Consider the following 17,599-nt stretch of genomic DNA (forward strand, 5'->3'; position numbering starts at 1 on the left):
CAGAAGCCATCTGCTGACTAACCTAAATCCTAGCTGAACAGATGAAGTGCATGGTGGTTAAAAATATGTTACATACAGTATCTGAGGAGAGGTACAAGCTGGCTACAATTCGCATATACTCTTCAAGACAACTAACAGGAGTCAGAGAATCATCTCATGAATTCTGTCCTGAAAAAAATGTATTTGTCCTTCTTGTATGTAACTATATCAATTCACCAGAATTTCAGGTCAGACTGCTGAGAGTTACAAACACTCACGTATGACTTACATCATTGTCTAACTTGCTAACCTGTTCATAAGGGACACTTCTCATTCAGGCAGGAGTAAAGTCCACCAAAAAACCCCAAAACCCACCCAAAAAACAAACATAAAAACCCAAATGCCAAACTCCAAAAAACAACAAAAGTATCTTTTTAGGGGCCAGGATTCTTTTGAGCCTATTTAAATAACGAACCTGAGTTAGCATTGATCTCCTTTTTGGGCGTACTGTTTTAGGCTTTCCACAGGAGCGCCGTGGACACGTGTTACTTTAAGCACTCGTTTCTCATTCTTCTCTGGGATTTAGTGAGCACAACTGTTTCACCAAGGTCAGTGCTCCTTCCAGTCACCCTCTGTGGGAGTTACGGACACAAAAGGACACGTACAAGCCTGTTGCTGAGTTTCACTGCACACCACTTCGATCTGTTCTAATCCGAATCACATTTAACTCCCTACTTCTGAAGCTTAATTCCTTTTTTTCTTTCACCATATTTACAATTATTAGAAAGGTGGAAACAAAGCAGTGGATTTCCCAGGGTACCATTACTATTTAACTTCCAAATTAGCATCACCTTCCCCTAAGGACATCCACTTTCTCAAAAAGTTAACAATTTTTATCTCAGTGGGGTATCAATCTGAATACAAAATTGTGAATACAACACATTTTAAAAGCACTCAGCTTAAATTTATGCTCCCGGCATTCTGAAACAGTCCCAAAAGCCAGACCGGACTATGAAAGTGAACAATGAGATGAATTTGTGCCCTATTTCTTCCCCACTTCCACACATTGTCTGAAACTACACATAACGGGAAATTAACCAACAAATATGCTGTACAGATAATTATAATCAGTATAGCACCAAGACATAATGTGTAAAAACACATAAATAAATGAGACCAATAAAAACAGAAGAAAACTAACATAATGAACCCTCTCTGTCTCTCTATATATATATTCTACAGCATGAAAGATCCACATTGGGGTGCTGTCCCGAGTCTTGCTGGTTTTGATCTTGATGAAACTGCCTCAGATGAGAAGCAGAAACCATTCCATCATACATCTGTCCCTCTTTTTTGGAGCGTTATTAGCAGATTCAAAGAAGCAAATAATAACAGACTATGACCCTTTCCCATCAATTACTTTGTTATCTGAAGGTAACAGACAATTCCTGGGACAATGAAATGCCAAATTAGGTGTATGTGGCTCAGAGAGCTCATCACCTTTGGTAGGTCACAGGATACCAGGTAATCAACGCTGATCTGCATTACCCTGCGTACTGAAGCTTGACCATGACTCTGAAGGTAGAACAAGGATGAAAGATCAGTGGCAAAGTTACTGTTACAAGAAACAAACTTGAAGGCAAGTAAATGGAAACTATTTTCTATCTTGAAAGAAAAAATGAAGTCATCTTCTAGGAAAGGCAAGGCACCACGTGCACAACACTGGCCCTCAGCAACACACGTTGCGCTCCAGCCAGCGCGGGACTGCATGGCTGCGTGTCGCAGACTGACCTCACTCGCTATTTTATGGTGCTCTTTACCCCTTCGTTTCTTTTCCCTTTTACGGTCTGGTGGCCAAAGTAGCCCAATCAATTAAGGAAAAGTGAATTTGCCTTGTAAGCTAAAATTGGAGCAGTTCTTACCTTTTCTCATTTCACTGATGCAATCAGGATATTTGGAAACACTGAAAACCAAAGAAAAGTGCAGTGATGGGGACCAATAACTACGATTACAGACAGTATAAAGATAACAGACTCTACGGCATGAGGAAAGTATGTGATTTAGTTACTCAAAATAATCAAAGATTTTTATTGTAAATAAATCCAAGCAGAATGTAGTCAAAATGGAGACTATAATTTCTATGACAGAAAGATCATCTTAATTTTCTTGGGGAGAGCAAGGGGAGGAGTAGAGGAGTAATGGGAAGAAAACAGAGTTCTGACATACCTTGGATCGCCCAAATCAAAAGTAAAAATACCGGTCTAAGGAATAACAAGAGGACAGTGCGTAGCTTCACGCTTTGGTCTGCCAGCCTCACAAATTCAGAATATATGCACTGAAGAAAGCTGGGAAAATGGCCCAAGTGTTCTGATACATTTAACCTGCTTAAAAACATGCAAGTAGGTTTCATTTTCATGGTATTTGTTTCCAAATATCACGCACAGAAAACTTAACAAAAAAAAATAAAAAAAAATGAACAGGGGACAGCTTTCCATGGATGAGACGTCCATATTTATTGTTATTCCATGTGCATAGAAAATGGCAGTGAAGTTTCTTATGAAATAGGCAGGGAATGGGAGAGGTGTCGATATACTGGACTGGACTTTGTGCTTCAAAATTACACTATTCATTTTTAAAAGTTTTTTTTTTTTCTTTTAAAATTTATAACATCTTCTTGGATTTTTTTTTTCTGCATGATGTTTCAAATTCCTTTTAAAATGACACACTGCATTACAAATGGATGGCACTTTAAACCAATGTGGCATTTCCATATTTACACCAACAAAAGAAATTTACAAGACGTAGTAGCATACAATCTTGACATTTAGTAATAGCAATAAAACAAGGGCATCCATTTTATTTTTTCTGTACAAACTATCAGAACAAGACTTTTATTCACATAAAAAAAATCAGCTTTAATTTGCTCTGACCTACACTTTCCAAATTCATTTTACTCAATTCTCAAACCTTTCATCACATCGCCCACACCCTCACCAGACTACAGGAGCTACAAGTAATTATACCTAACATCTAAACAGAGCAAAACCCCATCTTTTCCAGTTTTCTTCCTGACAATTCCTCACTCAAAAAAACAACAAAAAAATTTCCTTGTTCCTTCTTTTATTTCACTTTCACGTTTCATACCCAAAACAACAAATGAGGCCATTCCATTTCTTCTCAAGCCAGATGAGAAATACACTGTTGTTTTTTCTCTTTGATGCTACACCCAGGAGTCAGGTGAACCTGGGTACTGTTCTGCTCTATAAGAGGATCGTCTGGTGGAATAAAAGTCTACATAATTTGTGGTTGATTTCAGTCCATATTGTGTTGTGTAATCTGAAGTAGCAGGAAAGTGAACTCGATCATCAAAATATGGATCTTCGTAGCTGTGTGGGGACTGCAAGTATAATCTGTACGCATCGTAGTTTTTTCTGTTGGTATCTTCTTGACTGTAGTACAATTGCTGATGCTGTTGACAAAATGATAGAAAAATAAGCTTTCAAAATTTAATTAGCAGAGAAAATACTTGTTTCTCAAACTTACACACATTATACAGAACCTGTCCCTACCCAGTTAAGTGCAGCTCTACCAATGATGATAGTAACATGGGTTTCAAACCTCCATGAAATGTACCTAATTTTTAAATGAAACTGAACGGAGGAAAAACCTCTAAGCCTGCCTGTATGTCTCCTTCTGCATTCACTGGGAAGATAGTAACTCCAAAAGTAGGAATTTTAGAGCATAAGTGGGAAGTACAGAACCTGACTGTACCTACCAAAAAAAAAAAGTCAAGTCAGAAAAGTGGTCTCAGATCTCACCGTAAGAAGAACATGCTAAAATATGTGACTATAAAAAGAAAACACAAAGGTAACAGAAGTACATAAGCAATTATCAGTTTAAGTGCACTGATGCCCAATAACAAATTAACTGTGCTATGGATATACTCTCTAAAAAAGCACTCGAATATTACAAAGTATACTGCAACTCCCTTAAGTTCCATTAAGCACTATATGCTGAGTCTTGCTATCAGTGGCATTTCAAAGTAAAATTTTGGCGTCACCTGTAGTCGTCTATTTTGTTCTCTTGCTGGTGAGGAATAGGAACTGATGTAAATTGGTGAAGGTTTGCTGGAACCTGTGAGAAAAGAGTTTATGGCATAAACGTCTTTACTCTTTCGTCTGTAAGTCTATTTGCTCCTATTTTACCCAGAAGAAATTATGTAGCACCCAAACAATTAAGTCTGCAGCTTTTAGTATCTACTAATAATACAATATAATAATACAGGCAAATTTTGTCCCTCGGCAGTAGTTAAATTGAAACCAAGAGGCTTTTTTTGCGTTGCTGGTTTTTGTTTTACAGACTAATAACCTTTAAAACAAGGAATTTCCTTCTCTCTACTCACTGTCATCTCTACTGTTTTTCAACTTGTGTCAAGTAGTAAGAAGGAAAAGGGAGATCAAAGAAGAGAATAAATCTTGTGTAATTTAATAACATAATACTATATTATAATATACAACTGCACAGTATTATTTATGGCATAATAATAATTTTATATATATATAATGTGCGTAGTGAAACGATTTTCTGTAATAGGATTTTAAATGAAAATAAAAATTCCAAACACCTCTCATGTCCCTGATATATAAACAGATCTTCCCTTATTCTGGTAATGTGTGCAATTTTAAAGAAAACAGCAGAGACAGATGAAAAACCTGCTTTTTTCTACATGCAATGATTATAATGAATAAAAATGGGAAACAACATTAAGTAGTAACAAGCCTGCTAACGCAACTGTCCATATTATGATTGTATAAACTCCTCATATAAGGAATATTTACATATTCCAGTTAAAAGTTCACCTCACTGGTATCTTACCAGTATATATGTCTTTATGCGTAATGACATCGCCTTGATTATTATAATACTGCATAGACGGTTGCGTTCTATCATATTCAGAGCGGGGTTCTCTAATTCCTAAAAAAGCCGGTGATGAGGACGTGCTGCCAACTATGAGAGAAGGAAGATTATCAGAAAGAAAGATTATCAGTAAATACCACAAAAGCCTTTCCCAAACCCAACCTTCTCCTTGTTCTCTCCTCATCCCTTCCTCCCTCAGGGATTCACGAATGAGAGAGATGCGGCTAATGGCCAAAGCTGGTGCATAGTTCTTCCTGGATGGAGAACCTCAGTGACAAAAGCTATCAACAACATACCATGAGATTATAATCGTATATTTAATGGTGAGTCACTGCTCTGTAATGCTTACAATTGAAATAAGAGACTTCACCCATTTCAGTTTGCATATGACGTAATTTGTTTGCATTTAGAAGATGACACTCCTGCTCGTGTTTGTGATTTTATGGAAGTTATACTTCAACAGAATCTTTAAGTCCATCCTATCACTTGGGACGGGACAGGAAAATTTAGTCTGCCTGGCTGAAGTGATCCATGTGCACACTCATGTTACTGTTCTTTGGTTAGCATGCAGAAGTGCATCTCGGGCATTTTGTGCTCCAGTCGGCTGACAATCGTCACAAGATCATAACCATGGATTACTTACGTTATATTCTTATAGTGAACAGCTGCATCTCTGCTGTAGTTGTAGAAAGTTTGTTCTGCTAAATCTTCCCTGTTTTACAGACCACTCAGGTTTTGTTGGCTTAGAAAGACTCCAGTGACACAGGATAGAAATACTTAAAAATAATTTCTAGAAATTTTGCTTCAAAATATTAATCAATGATACCTTCTTCCATTAGCTGTGTCCATTACATCCTATGTCACAATTTTGTGTTATTATGGATGGTTTAATTACTGATATGATCCTGGCATATTCACGGCTAAAAAAGCTCAATTTGGGGGTGTTACTAAAATTCTGACACAGGTCAATGTAACGTGTGTGTTAACAACTGAGCGACTGAAACAAGAACAACTGTTAGAGGCCAAGCGTCTTGCTCATCCTAATGGAACATTACATAATTGGGAAGGAAAGCAGGTTCCTCGCTATCGGCCTGTTGCTTTCTGCGCTATCAAGTACCCGCGTTGTGTGAGGCTGCCTCTACGACGCCAAGCCACGCACCACACGAGCGGCTTTGTCGAGGGAAGCAGTTGGTAGAAAGTCCAGGCGCGCACCCCGAGGATTTCACTGAGCACCGCGTCTAACCTGGTGCCACCAACTGAGCGCCCTTTGCAGCTGGAGCGTACCAGTGCACGGAAGCACCATCTGGTCTCGGTTCATCCAAAGGGAATACGGTTCACACGTTCGGAGACTGCTGTTTGATTTGCATTAAGGAGTAAGCGGGCAGGTTTGCTTCAAAGTGCTCCTTATCCAAACTAAAACGCTAACGTAGAGACATCCACCAGTCCTGTGGAACCTGAAGCCTGCCGACAGTAACGGCTAAGGTAACACGCAGAGTACGTGAAGTACGTACGTTTAAATACAGAGGGGAGACAGCACGACCGCCGTGCTTTAGATAGAATTAGCAGTAACTGAGAGGCTGTCTGAGCTAAAAAAATGGGATGCCAGGTACCCCTTCAGTAAATCTCTTTACGTTTCTTGACTGACCTGACTGTATGACAGGTGACATCTGCTGATTTGTTGTTGATAAAGAAGGATGTGATTTGAATCTCTCTCGCTCCAGTGTTGATACCGGTGTAATAAAATGACTTTGATTCCATCCATCCTGTGGAGTGGCAAAAAGAAAAAAACATCGAAATAAATAGCTTTTCTCATTAAATTAAGAGTTTTTGTAGAACTATTTTCCAGTGTCGGCTGATTTTGTAATTTACCTTTTTATAAATGCTACGGAGATCTCGGTATTGCCATAATGTATTCAGTACCTGGGCGGCTGCCTTGACAACTTTCAGTGATGATCTAAGTAAAGAATATTACATTATTAGAAAGCCACTTTTTTTCCACTTAAAGAACAATGTTCCTGAGCTGCATAACAGCTTAAACCTTGATGCTGTGAAGCAAGCCAGGTCATCTCTCCAGGGGTCAGTAATGCATGCCTGCATTACCACAGTGTGAACACAGCTGTGTCAGCAGCCTCCACAAAAGGCAGGTGCAGAACCTGATGAAGCCTGATCATTTCCCTCTCCGGCCTAGAAAACGTCTCTTCAGGTCCCCCACGTGGGGAATACAGATAGAAAGGTTGAGACAGCTGCTGTCATTGTTCGCAAGAATTAAAAATCATGAAAAGAAACATTCTATTTAGTGCATTTCATAAAAACTGAGACTATGTACTTTAAATCATTGTACAAAATTCCTAGCTGTAGAAAAAGACTAAACAAATAAAAGAGAGCTGATATTAAAAGTCCCCAGACATCCTTGTAGCGAGACTTTGTTGTTTGTTCTGTGTTGCACTACTGAAAACTTTTATTGATTGGGAAAAACGCTTTTCCACTCTCGAGTGCATGGCTAGGAAAACTGCTGTAGCTGTCTTTTTAAAGAGCAATGGCAGTAAGCTGGTAGCGGTACTGAAGCAGTGGTTTAACATGAAACGCCACAGCAAGAAATGTGTGTTAAACATATGCCTTTTTCTGTCACTGTGAAGATTCGTCCAAATACAGTTTTTGAAAGAAAAGACTGAAAAAAAAAATGCAGTTGATAGTGTTAATCTATGAGTAGACACTGCTAATATGTTCACAGGATTTTAATTTGTTTAGCATACCCTGTTGCCTCAAATCTAAGTGCCGATGCAACTTTACACGTTGTCTCCACAGATCAGTGAGGCCATATAAAGGATCGCTGCGTTCACACCTGCACTTGAACTGAGTCTGTGTCCCTTAAACATATAAAGTATTATAAATTGTGGCTACTCACAATATGGCCCGCAGTTCCTTTTGAGACAAAGACTTTGTTAAAAACGCGGTATGTTTAATTCCTGCGGACCAACTTCCTTTTCTCTCCTTTAACACCTGATCAAACGCTGGGAACCGTACCCAGGGCTTTCTGCAACCCTCAGAAAGGAGATCGGGGATATCCTGGTTTACACAAGAGTCCTGCTAATACGATTGGCATCAGTCACACTGCTGAGGAGTACAGAGCAGCGGTGCTGGCCAAAGCCAGATGGGGTCCAGGAGGCTGGCTTCGTGCTGACCCTGCACCACGCGGGAGCCGTCACACGTTCCTGTGCCGTGACGCTCGGCTGTCCGGTTCCGAAAGGCTGTATTACTACTTCATAAACACAGCGCCCAGCCAAGCCCTGCACTGAACTCGGCCAACAAAACCGCTAGCACAGGGGGTGGCACAGCCGTAGCCGAGTAAATCTGCGGGCAGCCAGGTCTTCTCAATCAACACTTGTTTTGCAAGATAAAATCCCACCGGCGAGGTAAACTGCTTGGTAGGCCGAGTCTTCCTTACAACCTACCGAATGGCCATGTTAGATAGAATTGATAGCTATTGTGATACGTCCTGACAAAGGTGCTAACAACGTATCCTGACTTTGAAAAGCTCTAAATATTCTATTACTCTTGTAGGCATTTAAAAGGGGACAATTTTTTTTAATACCATTAACCTGAATTGGCCCCACTGATGTGATTACTGCGTGCAACTCTAAAAGCCTCCAAAAGCTTTGGATAAAGAATACACCCCAAGAGAATGGTGTTACCGACCGCCTCTTCTTTCCCAGCGTGATTCAGACTTCAGTAGCTACTCAGATCAGGACTGCAAAAGCAGATCCTTTTTGTACTAAAAAAACATTTCCCGGATTCTTAAGCATTTTAAATGGAATAGAGAAACAGTTTAGGTATGAACTTGTTGCCTACTTGCCTGTCACCCCTTCCTTTTGTTATGTTCACCAGCTTTTCTATTCCTCCAGTGTCAGCGAGGGCTTTGGCGTTTTCCATGTTTTTACTAGTGACCTCATGCAAAGCACAGCAGATTGCTGCTACCGTCTCATCAGACAATATGCTTGGACCATTGCCTCCTGGAAGTCGATTGACCAGATCTCGCATAGCATATTTACCTATAAAAACACATCAACAGAACCAAGTAAAAAAATACATTTTGGTACTCAAGATTTGAAATTCTAGGACTCATCACGAAACTGCATCTGAAAGCAATAAAAAGAAAACACAGGATCAAAACAATGGAAACCTTCCAAGAATTCACATTTTACACAGAATCAAGAGAGAATTTCTTTTTTCCTTTTAGCTTAAAAATGTGAATAGTTGCACTTTTACATTAAAACAGGAGCATTTGTAAACAGGAATGATTTGGAGAAAGCAGAATCATTCAAAGAAAAATGTTAAGCTGTTATGATTGAAGGAGTGGTGCACATTCCTAGGCTTCATTTATGGCAGGGTTAAAGAAATCCTTACAGTAACCTGGAATTTTTTTCTTTCAGACATGCTGTTCACCGCATTTGTTACCCATAAGAAATCAGGTCTCAGCTCTTTCAGATTTCAATTACTGCCTGATACACAGGAATAATCGCACTCCCAGCAAAGGACATTAAAGCTAAGTAATTTTTTTCCCTGTTTAGGCTGTGCACTTAATTGAATGACTAATTGATTTTATTGAAGATGTGTATTTTTACATAACAGTGAATAACGAATAAGCTTTACACACAGCCATTAGCTATCTATTTGCGTAACGTACCTAAGGAAAAAAAAAAAGCATCCAAAAAAAGGAACAACTTTTCAAACGCACTGGAAAACTACCACCAACAATGCTGTATACAGTAGCACCCTGTCACTGCCAATCTTTCAGCAAGCTCAGGAACACGTGTTTGCACATACCAATTTATATTGTTACTTGTTTGAGTCCTCAATGTCTTATTTTCTTCAGAGTTTAGACCATTTAAACCCATTATTCCTGCCCCTACCAACAGCAGTAAAGATGCATAAAATAGATTGCTAGCATGGGGCAATACATGACTCACTTCATGTCTCAAAATATTTTATACAAAGGTGAGTTTCAGAGTGTATCTGGAAAGCCAGCAATTCTTTCATCGTTAAGGCTTTGACAGGGAGAGGAAACAGGCGGAGGTGCATTCCTGAACTGCAAAGTCCTGCAGGAAGGGGAAAAAATTCTGAAGAGAGAACATCACCTGAGTATGACCTGTACATGGCTTGTGCTATGGAACAGAATTTTCTTTTTATTAATTTCTTATGGAGGTAATACCTACAGTGCAAGAAAACATGTTCTGAACATCCAAGACGGAGAAGCTTCAGAAATATGTAACAAAATTCTGTTCACCTGCATTTATCTTTTCGAGAACAATGATACTCTTATCTGTATAAATAGTTGTTATACACGTATCCCACTAGCCTACAACACAGAAAATGCTTCTGTAACAAAAATGAAACTTTTTTAGATCATGACATGTGTTAGCAGGGTTCATTTAGGCCACAGCACTCTGAAGCTGAGGCATGTTCAACTCTTGCCATAATAGACTGAGATTCCTGATCAAGGCAGAAAAAATGTTGTTTGTTTGGTTTTTTTAAATGCTAGATGAGAAAGGAACAGATCAATGCTTAAAGTCTTAAACATTAAAATTGACAAAAGGGAAACAGTAAGATTTTCTAGAAAGCACCCTTGTTGATTACTTAATTCAGCAGAGACACATATATACTGCTCTATATCTGGGTTTTCGTGGAAATATTTTACTAGGAGAGGATTTCTTCCCTCTCTCCCTATCCAATACTATTAAAGTATTTACTGATGTACTGGCAGCAGAGCTGTCCTATCCTCCTAGGACATGTAAGGGACCTTGAAACCCTCTGAGAAGGTTACCATTTAGCTCCAAGGAAGCAGAGTTGTGTTTTCCATCATATTTTGTCCTGAGAGATTCCTGTCCAGTTTAGTTTAGCTGAGGTGACTTCCATCCCTTGTAAAGAGATTGCCAGGCGAGATGGCTAAAGGCAAACTAAAATGTCAATACTACTCTGAAAAGCTACTGCTGTCAAAAAGATGAATTTCTGTGACACAACTGACATGATACAGTAAATCAAGTATGCTGTTTCTATTGGTAGAATCTCATCCTAATATTTTCTCCGCACAAGGTGTGACGTGTTGGTAATCGTGTTTTCTTCAGTAGTCCTGTACTCACCAATAAGCTCCTTATTCCGAACATCCAACGCCATGTTCCTTAAGGCCGTTGCCACAGATGACACAACTCTGTCATTGTCCATTCTCAGCAGCTCCACCAGGATTGGTAGTCCTTTTTCTTTTCTTACAGCAGCTCGAATGTACGCTGCAAACTATAATAAAACTCCAGTTACAGACATAGTACAACGTTCTGATTCAAATAATCTCTTACTAAATGATAATTCTGAAGTATGTTAGGGGACATTTTCCAAAGAAAAGACGTGTTAAATGCATATCTTTTCTATTCTTATAAAGGGTTGGCACTCTGTTGTTTCTCACTCGTTCCTCTTACAAAGCAGTATTTTAAAAAAGTGGTCTAATGGACAATGTATCTTAATAGATGACAAATTATTGAAAAGGGAACAGGTTTTGGTTTTTTCTGTTGGGGTTTTTTGTCTTTTTTTTTTTAAGACCAATTTTATAATGGTCATAAAATGAAAAAGTCTTAGCTGCTTTTCTACAGCAAAGGAAGCAATTAACTTTTTTTTTTAATCTCTCCATGACAAATATATAACATTAATAAAGTGTCCTCATGTGGTGCTTTTGTAACATATTGTATGCAAGGGCCACAAGCAAGAATGTATGGAAGTAAGTAATACAAAGAATAAAGCAAATACAAACAACTTATTTATGCTGGTCTTATTTTGACAGTATCTTCCCACCAGAACTCACAGCTAGGAGAGGCTAGAAGATTATTTTGATCTAATACACACTGGAAGAAAGCTTTTTCTGTTTATTTAAAATAAACTGTACCAATTTACCCGTCTAAAATACAGATACAGGAGGAAGAGTAGGAACTCAGATACCTTCCAGTTGCCCGCAGAAAGATTCTGGAGAGATCCTGCAGAGCCCTCTAGAGTAGCTGGATTGGAGCTTTCTGCCAGAAGCGTCAGGTACGGTTTCACCACAGATGGGTGCCATAGCATTTCCACCCCTTTAGGAGACTTGGAAAATCCCGGGATAGGGCCAACTCCATCCCACTGAGAAACGAACATATATTTGTAGCCACATGAGACCTCTGTATTTTCATTCAACATATGTTAGTTTTTCTTCAAGCTATGTACTCCCCCCCATCACTAGCTAAACTACAGTTGACATATTTGTAATACAAGGACAATGGCAAACCTGATCCTCCTGTGAAGTTTTTTTTTTCTTCTTCTTTTTTTTCCCCCAGCAACTTGGCTCTGAATCTTTGCTAGGTGATTCTTTTCCTAACAAGTCATCCAATTCATTGATTCCTAGCAAACGTGCCTGAGGTACCTCCAGTTCCAGACGGTAAGAAAGGTTTCTCAAGGTGCACACACAGTTTTCCACTGTCTGAAAGTAAACCAGAGGGATGTCATGTAATCGGTTACTTTCTCACGTACTGATAAAGCAAACCAAACAAATTAGGCAGAGGTAAAAAGGCATTTGGAGCACAAGCGCCAAGTTGCAATTCTGGGCCTTGGGCATTCCTTTGTCTGTTTCTCTGGGAAAACTGCAATCTTTCTCCTGATATCCTCAAATATGGGAATGTTTATAACAGTAATCTCTACTATAGCGGCTTATTTTTTAGTATTCTGAAAATGAAAAGCACAAGAGCTTGTTGTTACTGTATTAAAGAATGAATACTCCAGCGCTGACGAAAATGAAAAGCACAGAACAAGTTACACTGCATTATGCAACAGAATTTGATTGTGCATCAGCAAACTGGGGTTGGGAGAGACCAGTTGAGCTAAGCACATCACAGTGCTACGATACACTGTACAAACCCCCAAAAATCCTATCAGACATACGGCTTCGCACTAAAAATCACTTCAATGAAATGTGCACGCACCTTGCTGTCATAATCTGATGTGTTCACACACGTGTGGATCACGTATAGCAGTGAATCGACCAGTCCTTCGCAGGACCTCATCTGCTTCCGTGCTTCTTCACCTGCGGAGCTGAGATTCCTGAAGGGTTGAAATGATAAAGGAACACAGTGTATTCACAGACAGACACGCACACCGTCATTTCATTAGACAGTTTGCGGAAGGTTTTTATACAGCTGATTGATAACTGACTTTGAGAAGTTAAAAGCAAACATACCCTTCTGTGCAGCACCCCACTCCCAATTCTTAGAAAAGATAAATACGATTCCAAACTGCAACTGCAAGATAGCAAGGACTCACTGACAAAACTGGTGTGAGTAGAACCCCCTTCCACACAGACTTTTCCATCCCAAGCCCTCTCTGTTGTCCATGCCCAAAGCTATGGTTGGTACGTGCTGTGGGACGGATTGCTGAGCCTGTGTGCTAGAAATACCCTTTGTTGCCCCTTTTTTGAATTGGATCCATTCAGTGATCTGTTCTGTGGTGCAGCCTCATTAACACTTGTAATAGTGCTACCTCAACAGAAGTATAAATGTGTAAACGTATAAACTGGAGCGTAGGGAAAAGAAAAGGCTGCACTGTGCTTTAGAATAGCAGCAAATGACGCAGACAAATATTTGCCTTCAAGGCCACCATAGCGCAAACCCCGACGCTTACGCTGAGCCTGGATGCACGCTGAAAATGGGACTGCTGCTGAAAAAATGCCACTGTGCCTGGCCACACAGGTGCTTTTTCTCTAGAAAAAAACGTTGGCACCGCTATGCTGGCACAACCCTATGTTCAAAAGCAGTGCAAAACAACCCAATGAACAACAACAACAAAGTAGTTTATGAAAATATTCTGAAGTTTAGAAGGGTTACCAGCAAATAAAAAGCAATCCCAGTTCTGTTTAAACACAATGGCCTTAGTCTGCTGTTTAATGGAACACAGTTTGAAATCTAATGAATTAAACTGATAAACAAACCCACAAATGAACAGACATAGTTGATATACTACCCCAGCTCCTGAATTCTCTTTCCAGATATTTTAGTTTTGCCTTTTATTATTCTGAATACTTTTTTTCCTCCTTACTGCTGTTTGAGAAATCTACGAAGGGAATAGTCGAACACTTCTTTACTGTCATGTAGCCATGTACAAACATGATTTGTTAAATGTATACAACAATAAAGATTAACCAAAGGCACAATTCTTTTTGTAAATAATATTCAGAAGCCGAACACACAATACAAAAATTGCAGTAATTAATAGGGAAAAAGTGCAATGATTGTAATTTATACAAAAAACATCCAAAAGGTAACCACTAGCCATTATAGGTAACATCTCTCAGTGACTAACTTTGTACTTTTCATATTTTTCTAATATGGAAAAAACCCCCAAATGCAAAAGCTGCCTAAGTCATAGAACTACATCTAATTTATAGAACGCAACAGCTCTTTTGTCTTAAATATTACAGTATAAAAAAGACCTGTTGAATAACATGATTACTCTGTAAAAGGGAGTCTGCTAGAACAGCAAATTACCTCAGGCATCCTGTAGTATTGCGCAGAACTAGGGAAGTCTGAAATTTAATTTTGTGATCATCATCGAAGGAAGAACTGTTCCATCCGGAATGTGGCACTATCACAGTGTTTGTTAGCGTTGACAGAGCATCTCTAATGATTGTCATCTTTACTGCATCGCATGAAGACAAGTTCCAGAGAACCCCTTAAGAAAAGATTTCCATTGTAGGAAAGTCAGAAAAGATTCAGCAAACAAATTCAAAGCAACATTAACAACTTAAAAGACATCACTTTAAACAGGAGAAATAAAACTTACCTGTGCAAAACCAAAAGAAATATAATTAGTCTGCAATGTAACTTCAATGTTATTCCAACATTATCGGTCGACAAGTGGTCAGCAGAGCTGCCGTTAAAAGATTCACTTTACAGACTGAAGCAAATATTTCTAAACTTCAGATTACAATGTATTCGGCAGCCTTCACTCCAGCTGTCTGGCTGCTGCGTAAGCTCCCTGACGAAAGCCTTGGAATGCGAGATGATAATCAGAATAACCCTAACAGATCAGCAGCTAGGTTTCCCTCAGTACTGAGGAGGAAAACATGCGTATTAGTGAGTAAATACTCTTCTCTCTTCTCAAGGGAAAATACTCCGCAGAAACACACGCTGACTGACAGGAGGTGCTCCTTTCTTTCTGTCCGTAGGTACAGCCCCGTCTGCTACCGGATGGGAGAGGGGAAGTCCCCACCGCACTACAGGAGTCGAGGAATACTCCCTACAAGCACACAAACTCAGCTCGATTGCAAAACACATTTCCATCGTTATGAATCATATGTACCCTGAGCTCAGGACTTCTTGCTAAAGCTACTATCTTTCTTAGATACCTAACCATCAGTCCCATACCGACTACCTGTAACGGGAAGAAAAATCTGTCTTTTTTTGTAGTATGCCAGGCAATGTGCCAAATCAGTGCGAGCTGGTATAAACATGCCATAGCAGACGCTTCTGTTCCTAACGAGGTCACTAACGGACTTGCCAGATTAATTCAGCACAAAACTTCACGTAAAACAAAAAATGGAAGTTGTTTAGTCATTCACTATGAACTAGAGTTTTATTGCTGTCTCTCACCTCTATGCACATTTGTGGGCATGCACGCAGAGTCACTGCAGCTGGAATGGAGCGGGGCACCCGTGTCGCTGCTTCCCGAGCGTGCCTGGCAGCAGTGGCACCCTGCACTACCAGTAGGTTCCTCTCCCAGGAGAATTCCAGGGTAGAAGGAAAGATGTGAATATTTACATGAACAGAACAAACATCTCCGAAGCAAGCAGCTGCTGGTAACCTCCTTCCAATAACCGTTGACATGGACATTACAACGACGGGTGACCACCAGCAGTAAGCTCCTGACTTACAGAGGTTACGTGGAGGAGGTCACTACCAGAACTGCCACCGCTCCATTAAGAGAAGCGTATCATGCTTTGTACTCTGGACAACGGTACAGCCTGCAGTTGAAGGGCAGCTAAAACCAGGCAGGTAAACCTCAAAAATACAAGTGCTCTGTACAGATGCCACTGAAACCGCATGCCTTCTGTGAGTGCATAACCTGATCCCTAGTGGTATTGTCATTTGCTGCCTCATTAGTTCTACTCGGTCGGCAGTCTGAGATGAGAAGGCATATTTATCAGAAGAGATAAGGCATTTTTCTGAACTTTTCATCCTATTCAAAAAAAGGCATGAACACCTGACCTCCAAAGGGTGAGTCTTCAACAACCCCGTAAAGAAAGAGGTTTTGGAGAGGGAAGAAACAGATCATTATCCTGGTTTATATGAAACTTGGAGAGTAAAGTTATAAACTACTACTTAAAAGGGAACATGGAAGAGATTTGGCAATATTCTTATGAGAGAGGTTGTTTACATTGGCAGTCTCTACAACTTTGCAGGCAGAAGTCAACAGCTAAAAGAAAGCTCATAAGAATACAGGAGCAAAAATGAAGCAAGAAGAAACCAAATCTACGGATGCCATGGCTGAAGGATCATCAGTGCTTTGCAAACACAAGGTCTTGTGGAAAAAATTCTGAAAAAATGACCAAGAAGGTAGATTGGCAGATGGGTGCTAGTCATTAAAGAGTTTTCAGTAAAGGTCCCAAGTGTGTGATGCGACATGATTCTGGATCAGGTGGAACCTGGAAAGCCAGTATCCAAGATGAACAATGGAGGGGGAGATATGTGGCGTTGCTGGTTTGGTTTTTTTTTTCAGTGATAAACATGGGAAGAATGGCCTTCACTGATATTACTGCTTTCTTGCCTTGTACGCCTGGGATATTAGATACTTAAATGCAGAGCTGAACATAAAAAAGCTAATGTAAAAATCCTATAGAAACTTTCTTTCTGGAAAATATAGCAAGAAGTCTAGATTATTTTAGGTTCACCGATTAGCCAAATGAAACCGCTATCGATCTTTTATCCTCAGGCAGAATTCTGTAGTTCCCTACCCTGTTTATTCTTACAAGACATTCAGATACAGAAGTATGAGATCTGACATAAATTATCAGCAGAACTGTATATACAAGTAATATGCTAAAGATGGCACTTAAACATCTTTTTCATCATGAAACACAACTTAAAGTTCATCTAAATTCTCACCAGGTACTCATCTTACTCTCAAAATTTTTCTCACATACAGTATTTTACTAAACGTAAAGTAGAACAGTTGCGTACACTCAGCAAAAAACATTAAACAGCATCTCCGCAACAGCCCAATAAAATTGCTACTATAAACCATATGGTTTTCAGTTTGACTAGATCTTGAACATTTAGTTTCCTCAGAAATAAATTGTGGGGGCACAAGACAGTAAAAGTTACAAGGGTTTACAAACCCAAAAGTTTATAAGACAGCAAAAGTTTTTAATACAGTCACACAAAAATAAGAAAGAAAAATCTTTTGTGAAAAACATCCTGTGTTTTTCTCTTCAGTAAAACTATTAAGGGGGCTCCATAGGGGGACACATACATGAGGAGATTTATGACTGTCTTGATTTCTAGTTATGACATAGGCAGCCAAAGTACTTAATGTGTCATGCAGTGGTTCCTAGACATTCTTATCTCTGTGGTTTAGCTCACACACAAAGACAACTTGAATGTTTGGATGATATTACGGTTGCTAACTTGGCTGTCCATGAATA

General features: G+C 39.5%; 1 protein-coding gene across 11 annotated transcripts in view; it reads right to left on the minus strand.

Annotated features, from left to right (window-relative positions):
• Positions 1 to 2,074: 2,074 nt before the first annotated feature.
• PKP4 (plakophilin 4) overlaps positions 2,075 to 17,599 on the minus strand; it is a 102,248-nt gene continuing 86,723 nt past the window's right edge. For all 11 annotated transcript variants that reach the window (XM_054829110.1, XM_054829109.1, XM_054829108.1 and 8 more), the window contains 11 exons: positions 14,445 to 14,628; positions 12,888 to 13,005; positions 12,197 to 12,388; positions 11,878 to 12,051; positions 11,034 to 11,184; positions 8,750 to 8,945; positions 6,766 to 6,850; positions 6,542 to 6,659; positions 4,855 to 4,986; positions 4,040 to 4,113; positions 2,075 to 3,448 (listed from right to left, as the gene is read on the minus strand). In XM_054829110.1, coding sequence (XP_054685085.1) covers positions 3,200 to 3,448; positions 4,040 to 4,113; positions 4,855 to 4,986; positions 6,542 to 6,659; positions 6,766 to 6,850; positions 8,750 to 8,945; positions 11,034 to 11,184; positions 11,878 to 12,051; positions 12,197 to 12,388; positions 12,888 to 13,005; positions 14,445 to 14,628 — 1,673 coding nt within the window. In that variant the 3' untranslated portion in view covers positions 2,075 to 3,199. The remainder of the gene's footprint in view (positions 3,449 to 4,039; positions 4,114 to 4,854; positions 4,987 to 6,541; positions 6,660 to 6,765; positions 6,851 to 8,749; positions 8,946 to 11,033; positions 11,185 to 11,877; positions 12,052 to 12,196; positions 12,389 to 12,887; positions 13,006 to 14,444; positions 14,629 to 17,599) is intronic.

This window comes from Grus americana, chromosome 6 (genome assembly GCF_028858705.1).
Source record: "Grus americana isolate bGruAme1 chromosome 6, bGruAme1.mat, whole genome shotgun sequence".
Taxonomy (NCBI): domain Eukaryota; kingdom Metazoa; phylum Chordata; class Aves; order Gruiformes; family Gruidae; genus Grus; species Grus americana.